Source organism: Gavia stellata, chromosome Z (genome assembly GCF_030936135.1).
Source record: "Gavia stellata isolate bGavSte3 chromosome Z, bGavSte3.hap2, whole genome shotgun sequence".
NCBI classification, from domain to species: Eukaryota; Metazoa; Chordata; class Aves; order Gaviiformes; family Gaviidae; genus Gavia; species Gavia stellata.
The window spans coordinates 1,425,251-1,449,248 of record NC_082637.1 but is presented as its reverse complement, the minus strand read 5'-3'; the positions used below and the strand labels follow the sequence as shown (position 1 = coordinate 1,449,248).

At 46.1% G+C, this 23,998-nt stretch overlaps 1 protein-coding gene across 6 annotated transcripts in view; it reads right to left on the bottom strand.

Annotated features, from left to right (window-relative positions):
* Positions 1-11,794, bottom strand: part of TCF4 (transcription factor 4) — a 241,335-nt gene extending 229,541 nt beyond the window's left edge. For 3 of the 6 annotated variants that reach the window (XM_059833711.1, XM_059833712.1, XM_059833715.1), the window contains exons 1-2: positions 10,741-10,982; positions 8,960-9,032 (exon numbers count right to left, since the gene is read on the bottom strand). In XM_059833711.1, coding sequence (XP_059689694.1) covers positions 8,960-9,032; positions 10,741-10,842 — 175 coding nt within the window. In that variant the 5' untranslated portion in view covers positions 10,843-10,982. Of the gene's footprint in view, positions 1-8,959; positions 9,033-9,641; positions 9,690-10,740; positions 11,073-11,785 lie in introns of those variants that run through there. The other 3 variants (XM_059833713.1, XM_059833716.1, XM_059833714.1) reach the window with 3 other exon arrangements.
* Positions 11,795-23,998: the final 12,204 nt, after the last annotated feature.

Below are 23,998 nucleotides of genomic sequence, written 5' to 3'. Positions count from 1 at the left end.
TCAATTACAGTCTTGATATTCGATCAGGAGTCATACTTAGCTGTTTTTAATATAACAAAACCTTTGTACCAGCTATTTATCAAATAGGTCGATCGTATTTAAATGTACCGTCAGAGGAAAAAGCGCATCGTGCCATGTTAACCTGACAATCCCAAATCTTCAGGAATAAGACAAGCTTTTATTCAAGAAAAACAGCACCAGGAGAGACTCTAATTTTTACATACTACAGAACAAAAAGAACTGAATCCCTGTTTTCTTAGGGATTGCACACATGCCTAAGAATTAATTCAGTGATTTCAATTTTTTTCCATTTTTGGACCCCTAAAATTATCCTGGCAGAGGTACTGATCACTGCATAGTGAATGTGATATGCAATAGGTTTTTTGTTCTGGTTTTTTGTTTGGGGTTTTTTTTTGTTAAAAAAAAGCTTTGCTGGAACCCACAGAAATAGCCCATGGGCCTGAAAGGATCTGCTGTAATGGTAAGAATCCAAAGGTGGAATCTCCTGCTTGAAGCCCCCCTGGTTCTGCACTCTTATGAATGAAACACCAACCAAGGAAGAACCCCTTCTGCATCAGGCCTAAGATCACCCTCTGCGGCTCGCCGTCCACACACGTGACGAAGCAGGGTGCCGTATATGCACGCACATACGACCAAGCAGGGTGCCATGGGCGGCACTGCCAATGGGAAGTGTGCTAAAGGGCAGGCAGAGCCAGAGCTGCTGGGAAGGCTGCCGGCAGCGTGCCGGCTCGCAGGCAGCGGATGACAGCCTGCCATTGCTCACAGAGCCCAAAGCAAGAGCGGCTTCGCATCTCCCAGCAGCCGGAGAGTGCGGGAGCCTCCGCTCCTCTGCCCCCGCCTCCTGCTCCCATGCCAGGGTGCCCATGCCAGGGCCGTCAGTGTCCGCTTCTGCGGTACAGACTTATGCACCGACGCAGATTTCGAGTAAAACGCTGAGCGAAGGAAATGAAGCCCAGATGCCAGCCCCACTGAAGCCAGCTGAAAACACGAGCCAGTCTTCAGCAAGGAGAGGACCGAGCGGCTACCGAACACGCACATGCAGCGCCCGGCATCTCTCCCTGGTACCGTGCTGAGACAGCGGAGCAGAAGCTGCTGCCAAGGGCCAGATACAGCATCTTAACCTCGGAAGCCTTTTCACCAGGTGAAAAGAAAATCATTATATTCAACAAATCAAGTCTTAGGGGATTAGACAAATTCCACAAGAGTACTCTGCAAATACAGCAGCGCGTGTGAAGTGTTGTTTCCAAAATAGATCAATACCCAGCACAGACAACAATAGATTGCAGCTACGTATTGTCATTACTACCAATAGTAGTCTTGAAAGACATCGTTAAACGGTGACTGTCACAATAGCTCTCACACGAACAATGCTGTTACTGCACCTTCACATGAAATACTTTCTCACCGCTCTGAAATCCACCAAGATAAACCCATTTTTAAATACACCTGTTTGTTTGATATGCAGATCAACCGCACGAGTGTTTACCTTGGCAGAAAAAGTAAATATGCCAGCCTTTCTCAACGCTTTTCCTATTTCTGTACATTTGCTAAGAAAAGAAATTACACAACAGCCTTTGAAAACATTAGAAAAATAATCCAAGAATCTGGTCACTGCCATCCCTCTGCTTTGCCAAGAAGCACTAGGCAGAAACCTTCCCCTGCAAACAGGTTAGAGAAGAAAATTTAGCAGGCTACTGTTACAAGACCACAGATTTGTGCCCAGGCACAAACTCCCGAGTCACAGGTTTGAAAACCTTTGAATGGCACAAATGGTAAGAGGCAGTTTTCGGCATTTGGGCTAGACCCCGTGAGGCACACGATACCTCCCAGATGACAAAAAAAGTGGAGGCCCCTCAACATCTCATTGCCTCAGACTGACGGGCAGCATCAGCTGCATAAAGGCAGACGCAGAAATTTGGTAGTGACTTTTACTTAGCAGTTAATAGTACAGAATAAATAACAGCAAATCAAATTATTCAAGGGACTCATTTTAACTGTTCGTTATTCCTCCTGTCTTCCGCGGTACAAGAGGAACTCTACGGACTATCTACAGACTCCGGCAGATGGTACATACTATTACATGTGTATCAATTTTATATGCCGACATCTTCAGCAGGCCATGTAAAACATTGCCAGGCTATGCCGGCTCTTCTCTCTGATGACCGCACAGTGAGCTTACTTGAACTAGAAATTTGGCTGAGCAATGACAGCGGGATCTGGCTGGGGGGGATCTGTCTCACCTAGCCTTCGACAGCCAGAACACAGCAAGCTACGCCTCGGCGAATCGCTAGGTCCTTTGGTAGAGAATAGGCATCACCAGAAAACGATTCACGGCGCTGATCCGAAACGCCTCGGGGCAATCTCTCCTCTGCCAGCTCTGAGGAGCCCTAGGAGATGTAGGCACCTGACTTTCGTAAGGCTGCATTTCATAAGCTTCAAAACAATAGGCTGCCTGTGATTCAGGACATAAGAAAAAAAAAAATTTCCACTTCTCGAAATATAATTTCTACCCTTTTTTAGTTCTACTTTGATTATGTCCACCGCCCTGCTATCATTTATCTGGGAAAATTTTGGTAAAAGATCTTTAAACCATTACAAACACATACCCGGTTCCTTATTAAACAATTGCAGATCTGTTATCTTGGCTTATGGGAACTGATCTAAACAACATCGTGATATCAAACACTGAAAACCACAGGCCTGGGGCCACCACGGCTCTACTCTTTTTCCGGGCCTTGCAAAAACACAAATTTCCAGATACAAAATGTAGTTTACCATTAGAAGTAAATGTTTGATCTGTAAAGCTTACAAAATGACTTTGTTTATCATAGCAGATGAAAAAAAAAAAAGGAATAATTTTAAACTCAAAACAAAACTGTTTATATGACAGCTTTTAGTGCTCCACGATTCTGTGCATTTACGAGAGATTCAAGCAATTAACAGCATAAACTTTCATTACATAGTTCTATTATATATGTTTATGTGACTTAGTTGTTCATCTGTTATTTAAGTGATTTCCTCATTACAATAGTACGGTAAAGATATTTGCTGATCTTGTCAAAAAATGTCAAGCAGTTCATTCACAACATTCCTGGGATCCCAAAGCGTGTGCTTAAATCCCTTTTCTTACCTAGTAAGTAAAATATCAAAGGAATTCCAAATGCAGGAATGGTTTAAATCATGGGGGGGAGGGAATTAAAATAATAAATTAAATCACGTTCTTTCTGCAGAAGCCGAAAAATAAGTGCAAGTGGTGAAAGATTAAAATTTGTGTGACCTGGTGTTCACGAGATGCGCAGGCTGACAATTATTTGTGCCTGTTTAATGTTTCTTGGGAATTCAGTCAACGGGAGCTGCGTTTGCCTATGACAAGAATCAATACGGATTTGGGAGTGGTACGAGCACAAATCTAATGGGAAGAAGCCAAATTGTACCTCACACGCTCCCAAATGACTTTTTTTCCCCTCATCCCTTACTGAACACGTTAGACAAGGTTTGTATTCCTACTTAATTCCAAGTCAGACCTAAGTTCACTGCTTTAACAGATACACGTTGTTCACAGATACCTCGCATCCACTGAATAATCTAAACCATTACTTCTGTTACTGCTAAATTTGGCAACGGCAGGCACAAACGTCTCCTCCAAGTGACATTTGGCTGGATCTGGCCCCCAAGCATTTCAGTCTCTCAGACAGCTAATGTGTATGTTTTTAAATTATTCAATATATTCAGGAGTCTTGACAAGGTAGACACGCAATGATTATGACAAAAAGTATTTTAAAAAAAAGCTACAGCATCCAACAGGCACGACTGAACTCTTCCAGCTACAGTTCGCTGAGATCAGATCCAATGTGCCCTTTTTGCAGAGTATTTGTTTAGACCCTCTTCCATTTAATAAGGCTAGTTCCTTCCAACATCAGAAACTAAGGGGATTTGTGTCTCTTTTTTATATCTTTTTTGTGGTTTTTTTTAATTACCAAGATAGCACCTTAGCTTCCAGATTTAAATCTATGTGATTGTAGGTGGCTGTGTCTCTGGAACGTCCTCTGCAGGACACACTCAGTTTGCCACTGCGAGCGAGATGCAAACTCAGAAGTAACCTCTCTTCTTTGTAACTAAATATTTAGCTCCTCCAAGTCTGCACGACGGTGTCTCAGGCCAATTCAAATACCATAGCGTGGGTCTTTTTCTGCCCCCACAGTACTCCCTTTAATAGGACTCGGAGGGGAGGAGGATCGAACGCTTCACAAGTAAACATAGCTGGAAGGATGGGAGGTAACTAGCATTCTTCTTCTTCTTAATCATAATTACGAAACGTTAGGGATGAAAAATATGGAAGCAGTTGCCTTTGTGTATCTACGTAGCTAAAGCCTCAAGCATTTTTCAACAGGCAAAACAAGAGCAGAGTGTTACCAAGCCCAGCCACGGGCCAGCAGCAGCAGCGCCGGACCGGGCGAGGGGCCGGCGGGTCTGGGGCTCGGAGGAGCCGTGCCCTGTGCGCCCACACGCTGGAGACCTGGAATGGCGCCTGGCAAACGGAGGAACGTGGTGCAACACGCAAGCAAAGCCAACACCCAAATTCAATCATAATCTTCTGCGTTTTCTGACATACACCGTCACAAGCGTGGACTACCCTTCAGAGTCACCTACGGAATTGCAATAGCCGTCTACCTACCCCACTTCTTTGCCTTCATTATTAAAAGTGCTTTTCTGTTCCATATGCTTAAAATTTCTCATGTATTGATTTTTTTCTCTGGAATGGCAATTCTGCATTATAACCCCCAAAATGAACCGCATTCTTTCAAAATCCTCCCTAGTAAAGGGCGTATTCTTCCCTCACGCACACCCGCACTACCCCTCCCGACGCTAACGGGACCCGTGCACGCATCCTGAGGTGTGCTAACCGGAGTGGCTGTCAAAACGTTTTCAAGGGAAAGATAGTATCTAACTCCAGTTTTCCTGATGATCCACCAATAACAGGAAAATTATGCACCTTTCCCAGAAGGCCACACTCCAAAACTGAACTGTACTTAAATAACTGTGTTTGGTTATAATTTACTCACAGACACATCAAAAGTAAAAAAAAGACTTCAAAACTAAACTGAATTTGTGATTCCCTAGTTAAAGATGTATTAATTTGTAATCGCTGTTATTCTAATGCAGGAGAAGCCCTAATCAAACGAATGGCAAAATTAAAAGCAAGTCTTTAAATCCTTTAAACTGACTTCGCTTTATTCAGTGATGTCTGTGCTAGCAAAGATTTTAGGGGGTTTTTGTGCAATAGGAATGGCCAATCATAAGAATTCAGTTATTCTACTGCAACTCACACCCACACGATATTCAAACATATACATAGTGGGCAATCTGTAGCAGATGCTTGAAAACTTAGGTAAATTTAAATACCTAAAATAGAAGAAGCAGAAATTGAACATAATCAGGAAGATGTGGGCTTTGATTAACAGTTCAAAAACTGAAATACGCCAAATGTGACAGACCTAGCAAATTCTTTAGCACCACAATTGCTGAAAAAACTGCTTCAAAACCCATTCCCAAAATCGAGCACCAGCAATCATCATCATCTTCCCCTTATTTTACAATGGCTCGCACTTGGATTATGACAAATGCTTTTACTACGAAAGCTAAGGTAAACTATTCAGAAAATTTTTGAAGATCTGGGAAAATTAATTTTATTTTGGCAACTGTCCTAAAAGAAGGAGAAAAAAAAAAAAAGAAGAAAAAAAAGAAAAAAGAAAAACCCCACTTCATTCTAATGGGTGTGTATTGTTCAATTTACATAACAGGTATTAAATCACTTTACAAATACAATATAAATTTGAGGTAACTCCAGGGGAGTTTTCTTAAAAATAATTTCAGTCTTCACCAATTCTCCCTGTTAAGGTCAGAGTCTCTAAACCAGCATGGCTGAATTGTTTTAGTGCTCTCTGCTGAACACCTGCAAACATCAAACAAAAACTCCTGGTCCTTTACTGGGTTGACAAAAGCCTTTCATGTGAAAAATGCTCCATGGGAATGTCACGGCTGTGGCTCAGGTTACATTCCTTTCTCCCTTGCAGCCCTCACCATTTCTTAACATGGTAAGAAGCCATGTTTGTGAAATTAAAGATTAAAAGGAAACGTGGCTTTACTTTATTTTCATTCACACATTACAAATCACAATAGAGCATCATATATTAGATGAGTAAAAAGCTATTAAGATGACTTTAAGCATGAAATATTGCCACACTTCCTAAAGTACAGTTAGTTTCACTTCACTGCTTGGGATTACTTTTCTTTGGGGTCTTTTTTTTTTCCCCTCCCCCCATATAAGAGAAGTTTCTGGTTAATGCAGAGGAATCACATCTGTGGTTCCCCATCTCAGTAAATATGATTTTTAAAAGAGGACCATTCAGAGAAGGGCAGCTCAAACTGCAGAAGGGCATCTGTCCAGGAGGAAGAACAGGCTGCATTTGGATCTCTGCAATTCCGTATCATCAATATGCATAATCAGACTAATAAACTGCGTTCATATGTTATTAATGGAGCGATCTTTAATCCTTCCATATAGTTGTAGAAAACATCTCCTGAAGCAGTTGTCTGGGCGCTATCGTATCAAATCTGAATTTCCCAAGTCCTGGCTCATGACAACACCGCACACCAAGTGTTCCTAAGAAGCTCGCACACCGCGAGCTGGCCAGCAAGAGCACAGGGAAACAATAGCCACGCTTCTCCTTCACGCAACTGCATCTCCAGGCCACGCAGCCACCCTCCCAGCGAGTACCAGGGAGGGGCAGTTCACCGACACCTGGATTCTGACAACTTTTTTGAAACCGCTGATCACCCACTACAAACCCCCTTGTCTAATAACCAAGCAATAGATATTTATACAGAGAATTCAAAATGTTTTTCCCCTAGAAGAAAGAGCGTACCCTGCGCTGCGTGCCGTTGTGCAAACAGTCTACCACCATGTAGTACAGGTTCCTTTATCAAGCAGGGTGCTTCATCCTCCACCATCAGAAACCAGTCTATTCAAGCATGTACACGTTGTTACAGTGTGGGAGAGTCCAGGTGTTATTTTAAATGGTCTATATCTTAATATTAGTAACTTCCTTCAGCTCATTAAATTATTTGTATGTCTAAAATGATGTGTCAAAGTTACTCTAACGCTTTCAGATTTAGAGACAGCAAAAAACAATATAACCCCTCGATTTCACTCACTGCTGAGATTTTCTATCCTGTGGCATTTCTGATCAAAATGACTTCAGAGGTGAGGTTTACGATGCATTTATTAAATGCATCTATCTGGTCAATTGCTGTTAGACCAAGTGTTGGTTGCTGCACTGGCTGGTATATAAGCATGACAAATTGATTTGTCTGGCACAAATACTCTTCGCTTCTCTCTGGTGAAAACAAATATAGTTAATATTATGTATTCGGTTAAATCAGTTATTAAAATTATGTAATTCAGAAAATGACAAAAAATAGGATTAAAATATTTAGCTTGTGAGGTATAAGGCAAATTACGTTTGGAAAGTTACTCGAACATAGCAGGAAAATTTTCCAAGTCACTATATTCATAATATGACCAAATTTGTGAAGGTAAAACAAAAATATGTTATTACTTTGAAAATCTGAATAAAATTCACAAAATGAGTGCTTAATAACTGTAGGTGGCATTTCACCTAGTATCTGAAAAATGTCTATTACAGACCACCTTCAAATTAGGAAGTCCTTCTTTGGAAATAAGAAGTTCATTAACGTACTAGTGCATTTAATAAAAATGGCTGTACCGAACACACAGAAGAGGTTCCTTTAACTGAGTACAAACTGCAGATACCAGGCACAAAGCTATATGCAATGACGTGTTTCTATCTAGCTATCCACTGGCAGTTTGCAGTGAAGACTTGTCCAAATTTACCATCTGATTTAGAACAGCACTCGGTGTATAACAATACTACGTACAGCGTGGTGGTATGTGTAACTGCCTCCGCTTTTAAAACACCGCAACTCTCTACCCGGAGATGTGTTTGTGTCCTGTCCAAAACACCACATCCGCAAGGCAGGGAACCCTCTCAGGCAAACTTGATAGAAGAGCAAGGAAATTTCAAATGCCTAAGTATCTTTGCTAGTTTTACTTCTAATTTGTCAGGCATATAAAAGCCTCTATATAAAACTTTAGCTGCCAGACAATTATTGTAGACACATGTTCCACCGCAAAGAGCTCTGATATTTCTTTTGTCATCAAACAGGACTCCGGTTCTTATGGAATGCAGAAGTTGCCCATATAGTACTACTACAGCCAAAGAAACAAACACACAAACCAACAAATCCTCCAGTTACATTTCAGGGGCTCTTCAAAAGCAGTCAGATATTTAGAAAAGAAATGCCCTAATCTCCGCCAGGAAAAGAAACTAGCCTGAAAATTCTAATTCACTGAAAAATACTCCCTCAGCAAACAGTGATCCCTAATACTAAAGAGTTCTTTTCCCGGAAGAGGTTGGTGTTTATACTCGGTTACTTGCTTATTTATTTATTTTATTTAAGCAGCCTTCAATTCGCATTCACAAAATTAATTCTCAGGTGACATGTTTTGATTATCATTTCTGACATACAAAAGATAGCATCTGAAATTGTAAATCTCCAATGCTCGGTTTAAAAAAGAAAAGGAAAAAGATTTAAACTAGCTCACCTTGCAAAATTATACAGAGAAGTTTAAGTTGTTTGTTTTTTTTAAAATCATAAATATATGGAAATGCTGCGAAAATGCCCCGGTCTTGTGGAAATAGTAATAATAATAACAGCCAGCACTTAGAAATAATTCCGCTCAAATCTGAATGAATCTGCTCCCCAGAAGAGATTAACACAACCACAACAAAGGTAACGCCTATGGATAAATAACTACCAACGTTTTAACTACATACGGAACAAAAATTTTACATACTTGAGCCAGTAAAATGTCCACTTGCCAAGGAAGTTGGTCCATTTTTCCCACTGCTCACAGGAGGTGAAAACATCTAAAAAAAACAAAGAGGCATTACTACTGGAAAACAAGAGATTCCCGAGTCCACTGTTAGGCAAAGGTTCCTTCCACGTTCGCTGTGAACTACGTTAATAGTTTGTCTACCACAAAACATCGTCCCCCCCAGACCTGAAAACGCGTCAATATTCCTTACAGCCCCCACCAGCCCCTCGCCACCATCATCACGTTTTTATTAGGCTCGTTAGCTCCCCGAACAACATTCGCTTCCCGAAGAGTTTGAGCAACCCCAGTCCCCAGCAGCGGTATCCAGGCTGGGAAGCGGGGCTCGCTCCCCTCTCCAACTCTCACGCTGACAAAGGCGAAGAAAGTTTTTTTGCTGAAACCTTGGCCATAAATGTAGCAATGTCCATTTCCATCCCGCTTTAGGATTTGCCTGTCATATGTGAACCCAAATAATAATAATGCAAAGTGCCACCTGCCCTAAATTCTCATCTCGCCTCTAACACGAGAGCAATTTGAAGCAAGGCTCTCTCCCTCTCCCCCTCTCTCTCCCTCTCTCTCGCTCCCTCTCTCTCTCCCCAGCATTTATTTCGACCCTAATTGGTTTCTCTCTTCTTCGACGTGTCTAGTGGATAATACGCACCTTCCCTGAGTCAGAGCCTGCAAAAAGCGAAGGAACAAATGGAAAAAGTGCAACAAGCAAAGAGGGGGCTGCAAAGCTGCCTCAGGCTACGTTTCCTGGCCCAACTTCCCCAAGCCATCCCTCCAAAGCAAAGTCTGGAGCAGCAGCGGCAGCAGCAGCCTCCAGCAGCCTCCTTTACACGGGGGGGGGGGGGGCAGATTTTTGCGGGGGGCTGCTGGTCTTTCGGAACGTACATGCAGCTCGCGGCACAGGGATTCTCCCCTTAAATAAATAAATAACCGGATAGATAGATGGATAGACAGATAGATGGATAGATAGATACTCCTGACATATTGGGGGGGGTGGGGAGAGGAAGGAAGGGGCTGGGGGGGAGGGGGAGCCTGACAAAACTAGACAAGTGCACACGTCCGGATTAACGTTTGGCCTCCGGAGCGGCCCGGCCAGCAGCAGCCCGGGGAGACAAAAAGCGCTGATTTTTGTCCCTCCTCAAAAAGCACCGTCTAGCTGGGGGGCTTCGGAAGGGATTGGAGCAGTTTTAATGACAGCAGAAGCCATATGAGATTTCAGTGAAAACTTTAAACTGAGACAGTCATGGATTTCTTTGCACTTTCCATGTGCCAAAAAATGAAACAAGGGAAGAACTGAAAACAGAAAATAAGCAACTAATTAGCAATTAATTAGTTCATGTGCCAACAACGCTATAAAACGTGAAGCACAATAAAAGTGCTAGATATTGTTATTAACTAATGATGAGAAATGTTCGCTTTTAGGGGCGTCTCTTTTTGTACGAATTATTTTAGACATCCAAGACATTAAAATAGGCTGTGAACACGATTGCATCTCCCATCACATACAATAAGAAATAATAAAAAGACTCTAATTTTTGTTTTTCTTTTTTCTTTTTTTAAGCAAAAAGATATTTACCACGGTTCTAGCTGCTGATTAAAAATTGCCCAATGTACTGAGATCACAGTTTTGGTTTGGTTTTGTTGCTTTGGTTTTTTTGGTTTGGTTTTTTTTTTTTTTTTTTTTTAGTTTAACAGATCAGCTAGAAGATATTTTTTTACAGCTGTTGTTAATTTCCACCGTTGTTTCTTACCGCACTGAAATCCAGTAAATCACTCAGTTCTTTGTCCGTCCCTAAGGCAGCCATTCGCTGTTGGTGATGCATTTTAGCAAAATCACACAAACCTAGAAACATGGAAATAACCGCAATCAGAAACCCAGTCCCGAGCCTTGCAGGAAACACAATCGGGTTGTTCGGGGGTGGGGGTCGGGGGGTGGGTAGTTGAGAAGAAGGGAGGGAAAAAAGATGGAGGGGCAGCAAAAACAACAACAACAAAAAAGCGATATTGTATTTCCAAAGAGGCGATCGAAACCCGGTGACATCCACTCTAAACCCAGATCCGGAGGAGAAAAAAAAAGCAAAAGCCTCGCTCCCGGAGCATCATTTATGCAACAGGAGGTTCAGCGAGGAATGAATGAGGATCCCAGAGAAGAAACTACAGCCATCCGCTCCCAACTTTTTCCCTTCTCCTTCTTCCACGCAAAGTAGCGTTTAGAGGCAGAAACGGCAAAGAGCGATAACAGCAATGGGGGGGGAAAGAGCTGCGAAGTGGCAGGCTACGGAGGCGCCGGTGCGGAGGGACGCGGGCGGGGGCGGCGGGGCCGGGAGGGAAGCGAGGAGCAGCCTCTGACAATTAGCCCCAATTTCTAATTTGCGGAGAGGAGGGGGGTTAATGACAACGACCCGGCAGCGGCTCGGGCCTGTGCGGAGGCATCGGCTCCCTCCGAGCGCCGGGGGGAGGGGAGGGGAGAGGAGGGGAGGGCCGGGCGAGGCAGGCAGGCAGGGAAGGAGGGAAGGGAAGGGAGGAAGGGAAGGAAGGAAGGGAAGGGGCGCGGAGCCCAGCGCCCAGCGCCGCGGCCGCCCCGCCGCGCGCCGGCTCCGCGGGCAGCGCCGCTCCCCACCGCCGCCGCGCTGGGCCGGGCCGAGCGCCCGCCCGCCCGCCCGCCGGCCCCGCGCTGCCGCCGCCGGCTCCGCGCCCTGCCCCGGCGCGGGCCTGCCGCCGCCCGCGGAGCGCGGCGGAGGGGAGCGGAGCGGAGCGGAGCGGAGCGCGGGGCCGGGCGCCGCGCCGCCGCCGTACCCGCAGATGGTGGAGCTGCAGATCCCGGCCAGCCGCCGACTCCCGCCCGCGCCGCACTTTTGCGGGGATTATACTTTAAATTTCCCCAGCTCGCGCACATACACATGGCAAAGCGAGTTTATACGAGGCTGCAAATACACGTGATGCGGAGACTTTGCCAAGAGGAACAATATTTTTTCCCCTCGTATTATCCAGTCCATTTTTTTTTATTCTGCTTTGTTTTGGTTTGTTTGTGATCCTCCCCCCCCCCCCCCCCCCCCCCGTGCCTACAGCTGAATTTCGAGCCCGAGGTTTTCGATTTACGGAGAGCATTGCTGCAAACTTTGCAAAATCGGCCCTTTGATTCGCTTTACGCTCAAGTTTCTGGGGACGGTGCCAGCGGCCCCCTCCCCCCTCAGCATGTTATACTTTTTATTTTACATTTTGCTGTTGCAGGCCCGACACACTCCACAAAAACTAGTTCGACTTCATTTTCCGGTAGGAAATAAAGCACCGAGTCATCGCGCTTAGCGTCTGCACCTCAGTGTGTATTTCACACGTGTAATTACACCGTGTGTATATATAACGTATATTTATTTATACACACGAGCAACTACGTGTGCGCACACACGGTGTACTTTCTAGTTGCATTTACACATCCAACAACTTGCACCTCTTTTTAAATAACACATCGGGATCGACAATTTTTTTTTAAAAAAAAGCAAAACCAAAAAACACAGACAAGTTACTCTAACAGCAAATTGTAACTTTACCTTAAATGGCCACAAATATGTTCACAATATTCCAAGGGGGGAAAAAAAAGGAACAAAAAATAATAAAAAAAAAAATAAAAAGAGAGGAATCTTCTGCCAAAGTGCTTTATTATCTCACGCGTGTGTGACCCTCCAAAACCACGAAAAAGTACTGTAAGTGTCAGTCCTGCTCCGGGGTACTCCACAGCTCTACAGGCACCCTACACCTGGCTTTGTTGGGACCGGGGGCTCCCGACCGCCGAACGCCCGCCACCAGCTCCCCCACCCAGACAGCCGAGACGCCAGCCAGCCACAAAAAGGAAAAAAAAAAAAAAAAAAAGGGAAAAAAAGAAAAAAAAGGCAAAAAGAAAGGAAAAAAAGAAGGTCCGACAACTTTTCCCTCTATTGTTTTTACAAACACATGGTGACTGACAAACTGCGAGCGCCGGGGCGGCTCGGGGACTTTCCCCTCTGTCCTTCCTTAAAAAAAAAAAAAAAAAAAAAAAAAAAAAGGCAAAACCCCCAGAGCGAGCGCGGAGCCGCCCGTCCCAAACTTGTTCCAAGTTTACAGCGCTCTCCTCCTCCTCCTCCTCACCACCACGGCCTCCCCCGCGGAGACGCGGATAATAGCATCTTTCCCTGGAAGACACATCGCCAGCCGCTCACATCCGGGCAATGCCCGCCGCCTTATAAGCGCCGCCGCCGCCGCCGCCGCGCCGCCGCTCGCAGACAATGACGAGGGAGGGAGGGAGGCGGGCGGGACGGCGCGGCGCGGAGCGGCGGGGCGACCAAGATGGAGGGGCCCGCCGCCCCCCGGCCGCGCCGGACCGGCCGCCCCGCGCCCGCGGAGCCGCGCGCCCGCCCGCCCACGTGCTGCGCGGGAGCGCCCGGGCCGGGGGGCAGGCAGGCACCCCTCCGCCTGGCGCGGGGGGGGGCGCGTTCCCCCCCCACTGCCGCGCGGGAACCCGGGAGGGGGTTTGCAGGCGGCTGCTGCTGCTGCCCCCCGCGGGGCGGGATGCGGGGGGGTTGGTGCGGGTCTTTATGTTTTAATATCACGGCAGCAGAGCACCCAGTTGTGGGGGCGCGCAAGCAGCTCCCGGGAATTAAAACGCAGCGGTGAATGGGAAAGGGCAAAGGGAGCAAACGAGAGGGGGAAGGACCGAGGGAAGGAGGCAGCGCAGGCGGGGGACAGGCTGCAGGGCCCGGCTCTGGAAGGGATTCGGAGGAGTAACGACTGGGGTGCTGCTCTGGATGGCTGGGGCAGGAGGGCCATGGACCCCGTTCCTAACCCTCTGCAGCTTGCCCAAGGGTGCTGGGAGACCCGCCGCCACTCGCACCCGGGTTACTCTGCTGGGCCTAGAGATGAAAGTGTAAAACTAAAAGCGGTAACAGAATAGTAAGGGCGCCATAAATTTCAGGCTTTTGGAACCAGAGAGCCGGAAGGCAGCCACGCGGTGCTGTGGGACCGGGGAGCGTGTCCCAGCCCGGCGTGGGGCTGGGGAGGGCCGTCGAGGGTGGGTACCACGGGGAAAGCGGCACCGTGGTTCCGTGACGCCGCATGGCGAAGGCTGCCGTCCCTGGTGCCTGTCGGGGGGATCCCAGCCACATGTACAGCCCCTATAAAACTTAGGGTTTTCTGGATCCCAGGCCTCATTTTCACTGATACGCATCGTCCCCCTGATCCTCTCCTGGACTGGGAAGCGTCCTCTTTTCGACAATGCACCACACGCACGCTGCTGTGCGCTCAGAGATAGTCTTGGATAGGAATGCGGGGCCATTTGTACCCCACGGTGAAATGGTGAGAGAAAAACAGAAAGGACTTAAAAGATAAGGGCCTTTCCGAAGGGCCCAGAGTGCAGACGTACTGTGTAACGCAAAAATGCCTCCTCGCTCTTAACTGTGAAAATGTCACCAGGTCAGCACTGCTCCCCCCTCGGCAGTGCTCCAGACGCTGGCTTCCCACTGAGCACCAGGATATCGGCGTGGAGGGTTCCCCACATTGATGGGAACAAGACCATCTTCCAGCGTGGCCCTAAAGCCTAGTGAGGAATGGGTGCTAAGATGGCCGCCTGGGAGGGGGGTGCCCCTGCCAACCTGCATGTTCTCCTGTGGCTGCGTTGCCCGGGTGTGAGGATAGCTGGTCTAGCCGAGGGGTGGACTCCCTCTGCAGCGGGACCCGGGCTTTGTTCCTGGAGTGGGAACTGCCGATACCCCGCTCCAGTAGGCTCCTCCCTCGGGATCCCCTGCAGCCACCGGCACCCCCATTTCTCACGCGAAGTAGCGGTTCAGAGAGAGCACTCACCTGCTCATCACGCTTCCCGCTCAGCCGCCGGCCCTCGTGGGAGTCAAGCTGAGTCTTCTCCTGTTCCCGGTGGGCACTGAACACAGCATCAAGTTTGGTGCCTCCAACGACGACTCCGTCGCACGTCGCATACGGGTCAAGGAGGCCCTTCTCTGTACTCCTTCCTTGGGCACGAGTTGCCGTGATTTTGCCCGCGCCACAGGCTACCGAGCACCCATTTCAGAATAGCTTTGCAAAGCTGCCGTGCGTCCTGCCCGTAGGGAAGAAAGGCACAGGCATCTTCCCAGGAGGAGGTGGCACCCACTGCCACGAGGGCTCTGTCTTCTGCCCCAGCCATGACATTTGGAAGCAGGGACCTGTTCACAGGCCCTGGCACGTGGTGTGAGGGTGTACAGGATGGGTGGCATTGCGTGGGACCTGTCTTCACAGAGCTGCAGTGGTCTCCGCAGGTGTAAGTCATCCAGACGATACAGGCACGCTGGGATGCTTTAGGTGCCAGAAGAAGGCCAAGGCAGAGATAAAGTGGACAGTCAGGATTTTGGACTCAGGAGACTTACGGAGACGTTTGAGGAGCAGTGTGCACAGTCAACATGAGTTACTGCTTTTAGCATATTGGCTTCAATGTGTCTTCAAGGACTGCCGCGATGGCCCGAGAACCGAGTTCAGCGATGCTCTGAGTCCGGAACCGTTCCTGAACAAAACCGTTGGCAGCTGCCGGGACCTGGCTGCGTGTTTCCTCACACTCCCTGCCGTGGGCGTTTCTTTGAACATCTGTAGATGAAGAGTAGATGTGGGAAAGCAGCAAGAGCAGCGTCCTCCGCGAGCGAAGACAAGCTGGGAGCTGTGGGCAGCCACGGGTGGGGCGCAGTCCCACGGCCCTGATGCGGATGATGGGGGGCAGTCCCACAGCCCCGAAGCAGATGAAGGGACGCGGTCCCATGGCCTCCAGCGGGTGGGCAGAGCAGGGTGGTGACAGCCGCAGCTCCACCGCCAGCGCAGCCGTCCTCGGACAAAGGTCAGTACCTCTCAAGTGAGGCCTGAGGCCAGCCGGCGCGTCCCACAAGGGCCTGGGAGCTGCGGGGGACGGGGCACCCCCTGCCTTTGCTGAGCCCTTGGAGGGCCTGGGCCAAAATGGAGCTCTGTGCCACATGCAGGGGCCTGCGCAGGCCCGGGGAGGGCTCAGGGCCTCAGGGGCCCGGCGGGGAGGCCGGCTCTCCTCAGGGCGTGCAGGGTCTGCGCTCCCCGCCCCACAGCACACCCGCCCGGCTGCGTGCCAGGCCCCAGCTGGCTGCTCGGGCGGTGCGAGCCTCAGGGTGCCGTCCCTCAAAGGGCCGCGGGTGGCTTTCCGAGGGTGAAAGGCTGCAAAGCCTCCAGGAGCGAAGCGGTCCTGCCTGACGGCCACACAAATTTACACCGTGTCCTCGTCCCCGGCCGGCGGGGTCTGTGGCATGGCGGGGGGCGCAGCACCAGGGGAGAGGGAAGATTTCGGTGGCGAGGGCTCTTCGTGCGCTGTACCCTAGAGCTGGGTGTCAGGGGACTCAGCAGGCTGGTAGGGCTCAAAGCACAGCCATTTCCCTCTATTATTAAAGTTTTTTTATCTGTGAGTTATTATTCCCTTGGCACCAACAGTTGTCTTAGCGCTATACGTGGTACAAAGAAAAGACAGGGCCGGTGCCAAATTGCTTATTGTTTAAAATGCAGATTTTTATTTTTTTCCTCAAAGTGAATCAATACAGAGAAAACCAGAGGGAAAAAAAATAGTACGAGCCCAGAGAGGAGAGAGAGGCTTTATTTAATTATTTAACCCAGTAATGCGTCCAGGATCTCCAGATACCACTGAAGAACTGAAGCATTAGTAGAGATTAGACTGGGAAAAATAGGGCCTCGTGAGGCCCGGTTTGGGCCACGTTCACTCCCCACGTGTGGAAAGGAAGAGAGAGCGGGGCCTGCTGATGCTCTGACGGCGGGCCTGCACGGGTGAGGGGCTTGTAGACCCTCCCGCAGGGCAGCTTCCCCCCCAGGATCGGGGGATCTCAGAAATCATGGCCCTGCACGGTGTGCAGGGTGGTCCCAGCCCCATTTCCTGATTTCTAAATGCTTCATCGGTATCATTTTGGTCCATTGTGCTTAGCTATGTCGGTGCAGCGCATACCTGGATTAAGCTTACTACATTTCCTGGCCTGCTGCTGCTCTTCATCATGGTTATACCGGGCGTGTCATTTCAGCGTTTCAGAAGAAAGAAATTGTTAATGTAATAATTAGAGATGTAAATTACACCTGATTTGTGCCTGGCCTGTTCGGATATCAACCATGGTTTAGTTCTGGATTAATCAAGTCATAATTAAATCCATTTTTAATATTAGCAATAACTGAAGCATTGGTGGTATTAAAGTAATATGAAAATGCTCTACTTTCAGGGAAAATAGAGGTAAATATAATTATTCACCTCACAACAGTGAAATATTCATAAAACACAAAATGTAAATTTACGGTGACACGTAAGACTTCACACATAGTAATGCAAGTGAAGCTAGTTTCTGCAGCAAGACCTTGCCTTTCCGGAGTACACTAGGTTGGCAGACTGAAAATTAATGCAGAAGCTACGGTTAATAATGGGCTTTGGGGTTTTGTTTTTAAATTAAATAGGAAAAGGAATAAAACAACTGCCGTACTGGCCCCAGTGTTATTTATTTTGCGATTTTAATCCACTGTATTTTATACTGTCCCCATATGTTCAGTTTTCAGTGTGCCACAGAATTTTGCACAGCCAATTCACAAGTGCAGATGTTGCTGCGGACCAAGAGGAGCTGCTGGCGGCTGGGTGTTTTACCACCTCAGAAGGCACGTGAAGCAATTTGGATCCACGCGATGTTAGCTGAAGTGCTCTGTTAACGTGGTAAGCGGTGTTACAAGTATGAGCGTTAGACAAAAATTCACGTCTTTAGGTTCCTGAATGTGTCTGTTAACTATATGTCTCCAAAGAAATTTTTTCACCCTGTCCGTAGACTTCAGTAGCAGCATAGCAACGTACTAGACTGCATTTTGTTCCAGTTTGGGGCTATGAATGTGCCCTTTTTCATTCCTATAAAAATCCATCAAAATGTGGCCTTATCATAAACCTGTGAAAAAGTTGAGTGTGCACATGTTCAGTGGATACTCTTTACAGATTTGCTCTTTGGAAATTTTATCGGAGTATTTTGAAAATAAATTGATTAATGTTATGAAGCGCTGTGTTGCTACAATAACTGATGCCATGGAAGAACCCATGTGGAAATTGCTAATTCTGGCGGCATGGCATGCACAGCCTGCATACGGTGCCATTAACGAGTCGTAGGGCCACACACCAAACGACGGCAACAAAACAAGCGGCTACATGGCAGTTTGCTCAGTGAGCACGATCAGCTCCGTGCACAGGACCAGGCAGGGGCCCTCTGGCAAAAATGGCATGTGATGAGGTAATTAATGCCTGTGTCAAAAATGTGTGCTGAAAAAGCTGGCTGCAGCTACAGTGTTGATGCTCTCCTGTCCAACACCACAAGCAGTGCTGATGGAATGGCTACCGCTGCCTGGCTCTCCGTGTCGGTGTGTCTACAAGAGGCTGCTTCTCCCAGGGCTTTCCTGGCCGTGCTCAGCCTCAGGGCTCAGTGGGCCCTCCGCCGAGATGGAGGGCGTGCAGCGCCGTCCCGCATCTTGCCCCCCAGCAGTACTTCTTCCCTCCTGGCAGGGCAGCGGCTGCCCAGGAGCCGCGCAGAAGGGTGCTCTGCTGCTCCGCAAGTTCTTTGCGTGATGGTGCTGCACGAGCAGATAAAGAGAGCCATGTTGGGGCCAGGACAATAATTATGACAGAGGTCTTTTCTGAGCTTTTTTTCTGGTGAGTCATTTTTAAAGGAACGAGGCTGAAACCGCAGCATTATTGCCTATGACTCCTTCCATGGGTGTTGCCTTTCTTCGCTTGGATGTGCTTTAAGCAATGTGTCGTGAGAGGTAACTTTAAAAAACTGGGTATTTTTGGCACTGAATTGAGAACGTATCTGTATTCTGCCCAGAGAAAACACCTTGCAGTTGTTTTCCCCCCCTTTGCTTCTTTGCTATTTAAGACTGAAAATGGGCAGAGGACTGTAGGCCACACACATCTATAAAATATTGCACTTCACTTTATTCATAATGGTGTTTCAGATATTGAGTGCTAAACCACCAGAATAGAAAAGCAAGTCAATAGTTTTCACAAGGTCAGAAATAAGAAGATAAGACCTGATGAGTTTCTTTAAAGTAGTCTAATGCCAGGACGCCCAGCCTGTGCTCTGTGAAGCTGCACCGTATACAAACTCATCACTTGTGTATGACTATGCCAATAGTCCGTGGAAGTGTCAGCGAGCTGGCAGTAGTAAATTGAGGGACCCTTCACAGAAAACGAAGTCCAGATATTGCGGAGCAGTTCTAAGAGAAAACCTTAGAAGTATTTGTTGCAGAGAGAGGTGGTAGTGCCATGTATTTTCAGGCTACATAACGCATGCCGGTGGGAAGGTTACTACTGGTCTTTTTTGGGAGAAAGTCTGACACCCTCAATGTTTGAGATGTGTCAGGATTCAGCTTGGGTTAATTATAAACTGGTAAAAATTGTTGCTTCTCTTCTTTCACTTGCAGCTGCTTAAATACACAAGAATATTCTCTGTGCCTAGGGCCATGCTGCCCTCAGAGCCAGGGAGTGGAGCCTCAGCTCGGAGACCACGGAGAGTTGGTGGAGCATAGTGGAGGACCAAGCTTGTCTCCTCAGCCGTGCCTCAGAGCCACACCATCCAAACCCTCTTGGCATCCCATGAGGTAGGAACTTGCTCAGCACCAAACTGGGGGTGGGGATGAAAAAAAAAAGGCTTATGAAAGGCTTCCAGACCTACCCAATGGCACCAGTATGCACCCTCACATCTGTGATGGCACACTCTTGAGAAGAGGTGGAGACAACTGAGGTGATTAGGTTAGGCGAAGACAGCCTAATTATTTTCGCTCCTGCTAATCTTGTAGATTAAAGAGATGTGATCCAGAGCTGCCATGTTAGTTTTTGTGATGAAGCAGGGGTGGAACAAAGTTGAACTTAATAAATTGTATAGAATAAACCCCCAAACCACTAAACTGCTTGCTCCTCCCCAAAAAGTGGAAAAATGAAGCACGAAAAAGCTTATAGTTTCCATGAGACCTCTAATACATCCCTTTGTGCTTCCTAGTTACATTCTGCTTCATTCAGGAAACAAGGCAAAAAACAAGGGGACAGAACTATGGTTGAAGTACCTGACTTTGCGACAGTAGTAACTATTTTTGTGGCTTAATTATATAGTTAAATTTTTTTTTCTATAGTTTGTAGTTTATTTTATAGACATTTTTAAGTCTCTTCTGCTTCACGAGTATGTATGGGCTAAGTCACATTTGCCAGGAACCTTGAATCTGTAGTACATTGTGTAAATGGTAAATATTTGTAGTAGTTAAATCCCGTAGTCATTGGGTCAAAATTCTCATTAGAACTAAATTCTCATTGGAACAAATGTGAGGTTTAAGGGAGGACTGAAAACTTTCACTATGGTAAAACTTCTGGGGACAAAGAAAGAAGAACCAGGAAATTTCCTAAGAATCTCAAAATCCTTGCTGCAAACTTTAGTGGCAGAAGTCTGAGGGAATGAACTGGAGGAAGAAATTTGGCCTTTGCAGGTGAAAATGCTTTTACTAATGTCTTCGGGAGAGTTTGGAGTGTCCTATCCCCTGTCCTCTTGTCACAACAGCTGCCCACTTCAAAAATGCCCATTTCAACAGAAGATGCTGTCAGCCCCAAGGCTTTCCTAGAAGTGAGGGTGGGACTGCATGATACATCCTGAGGGACGTGTCCAAGTCCTATGAGACATCTGGTTAAATCATTGTAAATATTTACTGCTGGCTTTGATGGGATTAAATAGGTCTTAAAACAACTAAAATCTTATCTGGATCTCAGCTGAAAAGCCTGTGAGCCAGTGAGAAAAGCGCACGGTTCTCGGGAGAATGAGGACTTGCCACTTCCATCAGCTGTACCTCTGGCACTGGGTTTTAAGCTTTGTGACACTTCAGCACTCTACAGTTGACATTTCTTTGACAGCTTTTTCCCTTAACATTATTCTGCTCTTTTTGTAGTTGAAATGTATTGTTTTTCCTTGTATATTTATCAATGTGTTTCTTTAATGACAAAGAATAAAACATTTGTCAAGGTCTGGCCCTTACGTCTTTTAAGCTGAGGATTTTAGACCTCTTCCTCAAGTCTAACGGAGCATGTAGGAGTCCAGCGCACTCTGATCAGAGGGTGTTGTACAAGTCAGTGCTGCATTGTCAGTAGTTTCAGAAAACATTGTCGCTGTAGAAATTCGTAATGACTATCGAATTCTGTGCTCATGTTCTCTGTCACAAGGGACCTGCACTGCAATATAAGGTCTGAGGACTGAAAAATGTGCATGACAGGAATACAGTGTAAAATGTGGATATCATGGACTGGCCAAGATCAGTAGGAATATCACAGGGGTTTGTGTTTTCCTGAGAGGAAGGTACAGAGAAAGAAAAAAAAAAACCCTAACCTAATTTTTAGCTAACCGTGCTAACTGAAGTTCTGAGCATACAGTCAGAATTACAGTTGTGAGCTATGCAATCTATTTTCTAACATCTCACAAGTAGCAATTGAGCTCTTAATTGGCTCAGAACCATTTCTTTCTCCAAAACAGTTTCATCTTGGCAAGAAGTAGCTGCAGGTACGGTCTCTCGATGTAACCAGCCTAGCGAGTAGTCAATGTGCGTTGCCTTGTACAGTTTAGGAAGGCATTTTAGAGATGGGTAGTTCCCTTGTTTGCAGGACTGTAAGTTGTTTGACCAACGGGATCTCTGTTGCTGTCACTAGCTATTACTAGCACTCGACAGTGTCCGCAGCATTTCTTTGAAGCCCAGAGAATTGAGAAATCATGACTGCTACAATACCAACACCTAACCAGCTACAGCCTCTCTGCTGGCAGAAGTCTGACCTTTTGCAGCTCCTGGGCAGTCCCGTTATGTCCCGCCCATCCACAGAAACAAAAGTTGTGCTTTCACCTTTCTTCCCTTCTCAGATATGACCGGTTTTGGAACTGGTGGCTTGAGAGTTTGCAGGGAAATTCTGAGAGAGCATATGAGGATTTATGTAAGTAGGAAACATTGTTCAGAGTAAACCAGACTGTGACTCTAAAGAGGAATTGCTGTGCCAGAATCACACTCTTCAGGGATGCTTCGTTACAGAAGAGATGTCTCTTTGGTTTATCTGAACTAATTTTTACAGTAGATAAATAAAATTTAGAAAATAGCACTCTTCTTCCGGAATAATAATATTCACAAAGTTATTCTAGAGTAGACTTAGGGTAGACTCCCTTTATCAGTAAACTTTATTTTAGAGGCTAAATCTGTAGGACCATAGTGTGAAGTTTATGATAAGTAGTGTAGTTTAGTAAACGTATATCCAGTACAGCCTCATTTCCAGAGAAGCAAAGGAACGAAATTAATACTTAATAAATTAATACTTAATATAACTTCACTAATTTCAGAACAGTTTAACTAAGAATAAGTTTCATCTATTGCCTCAAAAATACTTGTTCTCCGATTTCCATGGAAAGATAATATAGGAGGGAGAAAAATATTCTTCTGTACTTCTGTGAATTTCGTTTAAAATTTGGTTTACTTTCTTACTCCCTAGTGGAAGAGTATGTTTGATTTCAATTAAAATGAAATGTCATCATTTTAGGACATACTGCATAGTTTTAACGGGTGTGCAATACCTTAGTCCGTTAGGGAGAAGACAGAGGATTTGGGAAAAGGCCAGTAGGTACGGGGGATGTTTCACACTCAGGGTGAAAATATGTACGTATGTGTATTCTACCAGCACACTGCAGGGGCGGTGGGTTTCCCCTTGCCTGCTTATCCGTTGTAATTGAAGGATTTAGGGCTGTCTCTGTTAGACCTTTCTGGTGACAGATTTCCTAAATCCTTCAGCCTCATCATCAGTTTCATGGATCTTTAGTGGGCATGGTGGTGTTCAGTTGATGGTTGGACTTGATGATCATACAGGTCTTTCCCAACCTTAGTGTTTCTGTGATTCTATGGATCTGAGCAGTCAGGGCCCAGCTGGAAATGCTGTGTGCTGTAACTGTCCACGGTGTTCATTGGCAGCAGTGGTACTCAGTGATATTTTGTTCTTAATAAGACTGTGCAGTATGTTCTGTAAGTGAGGAAAGTCCACACAAGTGAATTTTAACATACAGAAGTCTTCTATGGTAAAGAAGTTTTCCATCCAAAGCAACATCCTACATGCTATTTTTTAATTCAAAAGAGGCTTTCCATGTATTTTATTTTTTTGCCATTTGGATATGTCCTGTAAAAATTTCTTTTGAGTCAAACTACAACAGTGAAGTTAGTTCTGTCCATTTACTTCAGTCAAGTAAATGGGCATATGTAGGTAGTTACGAAAATACACAGGTCGTGATGACAGCTTGGCTAAGAATACAAAATGTGCAATAAGGCAATTTCTTATAAAGATTTCAGTGGGTATCTTTAATATTTCCTAAAGAACCAGCATCTGGAAAAAATATTTTTCCCTTGGAAACATTTTTAAAATATTCTTTTTTTTTCATTAAATGATAGGGAAATGTTATTTGGAGGTGTCTCATAGCTGATTAACTTAGTGAAAAGCCAGTGAAACAAACATTATTGTTGTTGTTTGTCTACTGCTTGTCATCTAGTTTTAGTGACTAAAGTACAGCAAAATATTCTACTTCTAATAATATAATTTATGGGTTTCCTCTCAAAGCTGACAAAGGAAGGTAAGAAATGTTTGGATAGAGACATGCAACCTAAAATGTCTGTTTCACACAAACAAAAATGTATGTGAAGTGTCTAGGCTTCTGGACGAATTCAGTGTGCTGCTGAGCGTCATCAGTGACAATATGCATGTGCTGTCATTTTGCAGGACCAACCCCTTCGTTAGGGTACTAGAGGTTAATTCTCGTTAGATTTTAAATTGAATCAACGTAGTATATGTATGAAACAGACTGTTCTTTTCTTCCTTTGGGTTTTATTTCTTTTCTGTTTTTTCTTCTAATTTTGGAATTTGTGAGTAGTCATAAATGTAACTGTATGGATATCAGAATTACCAGT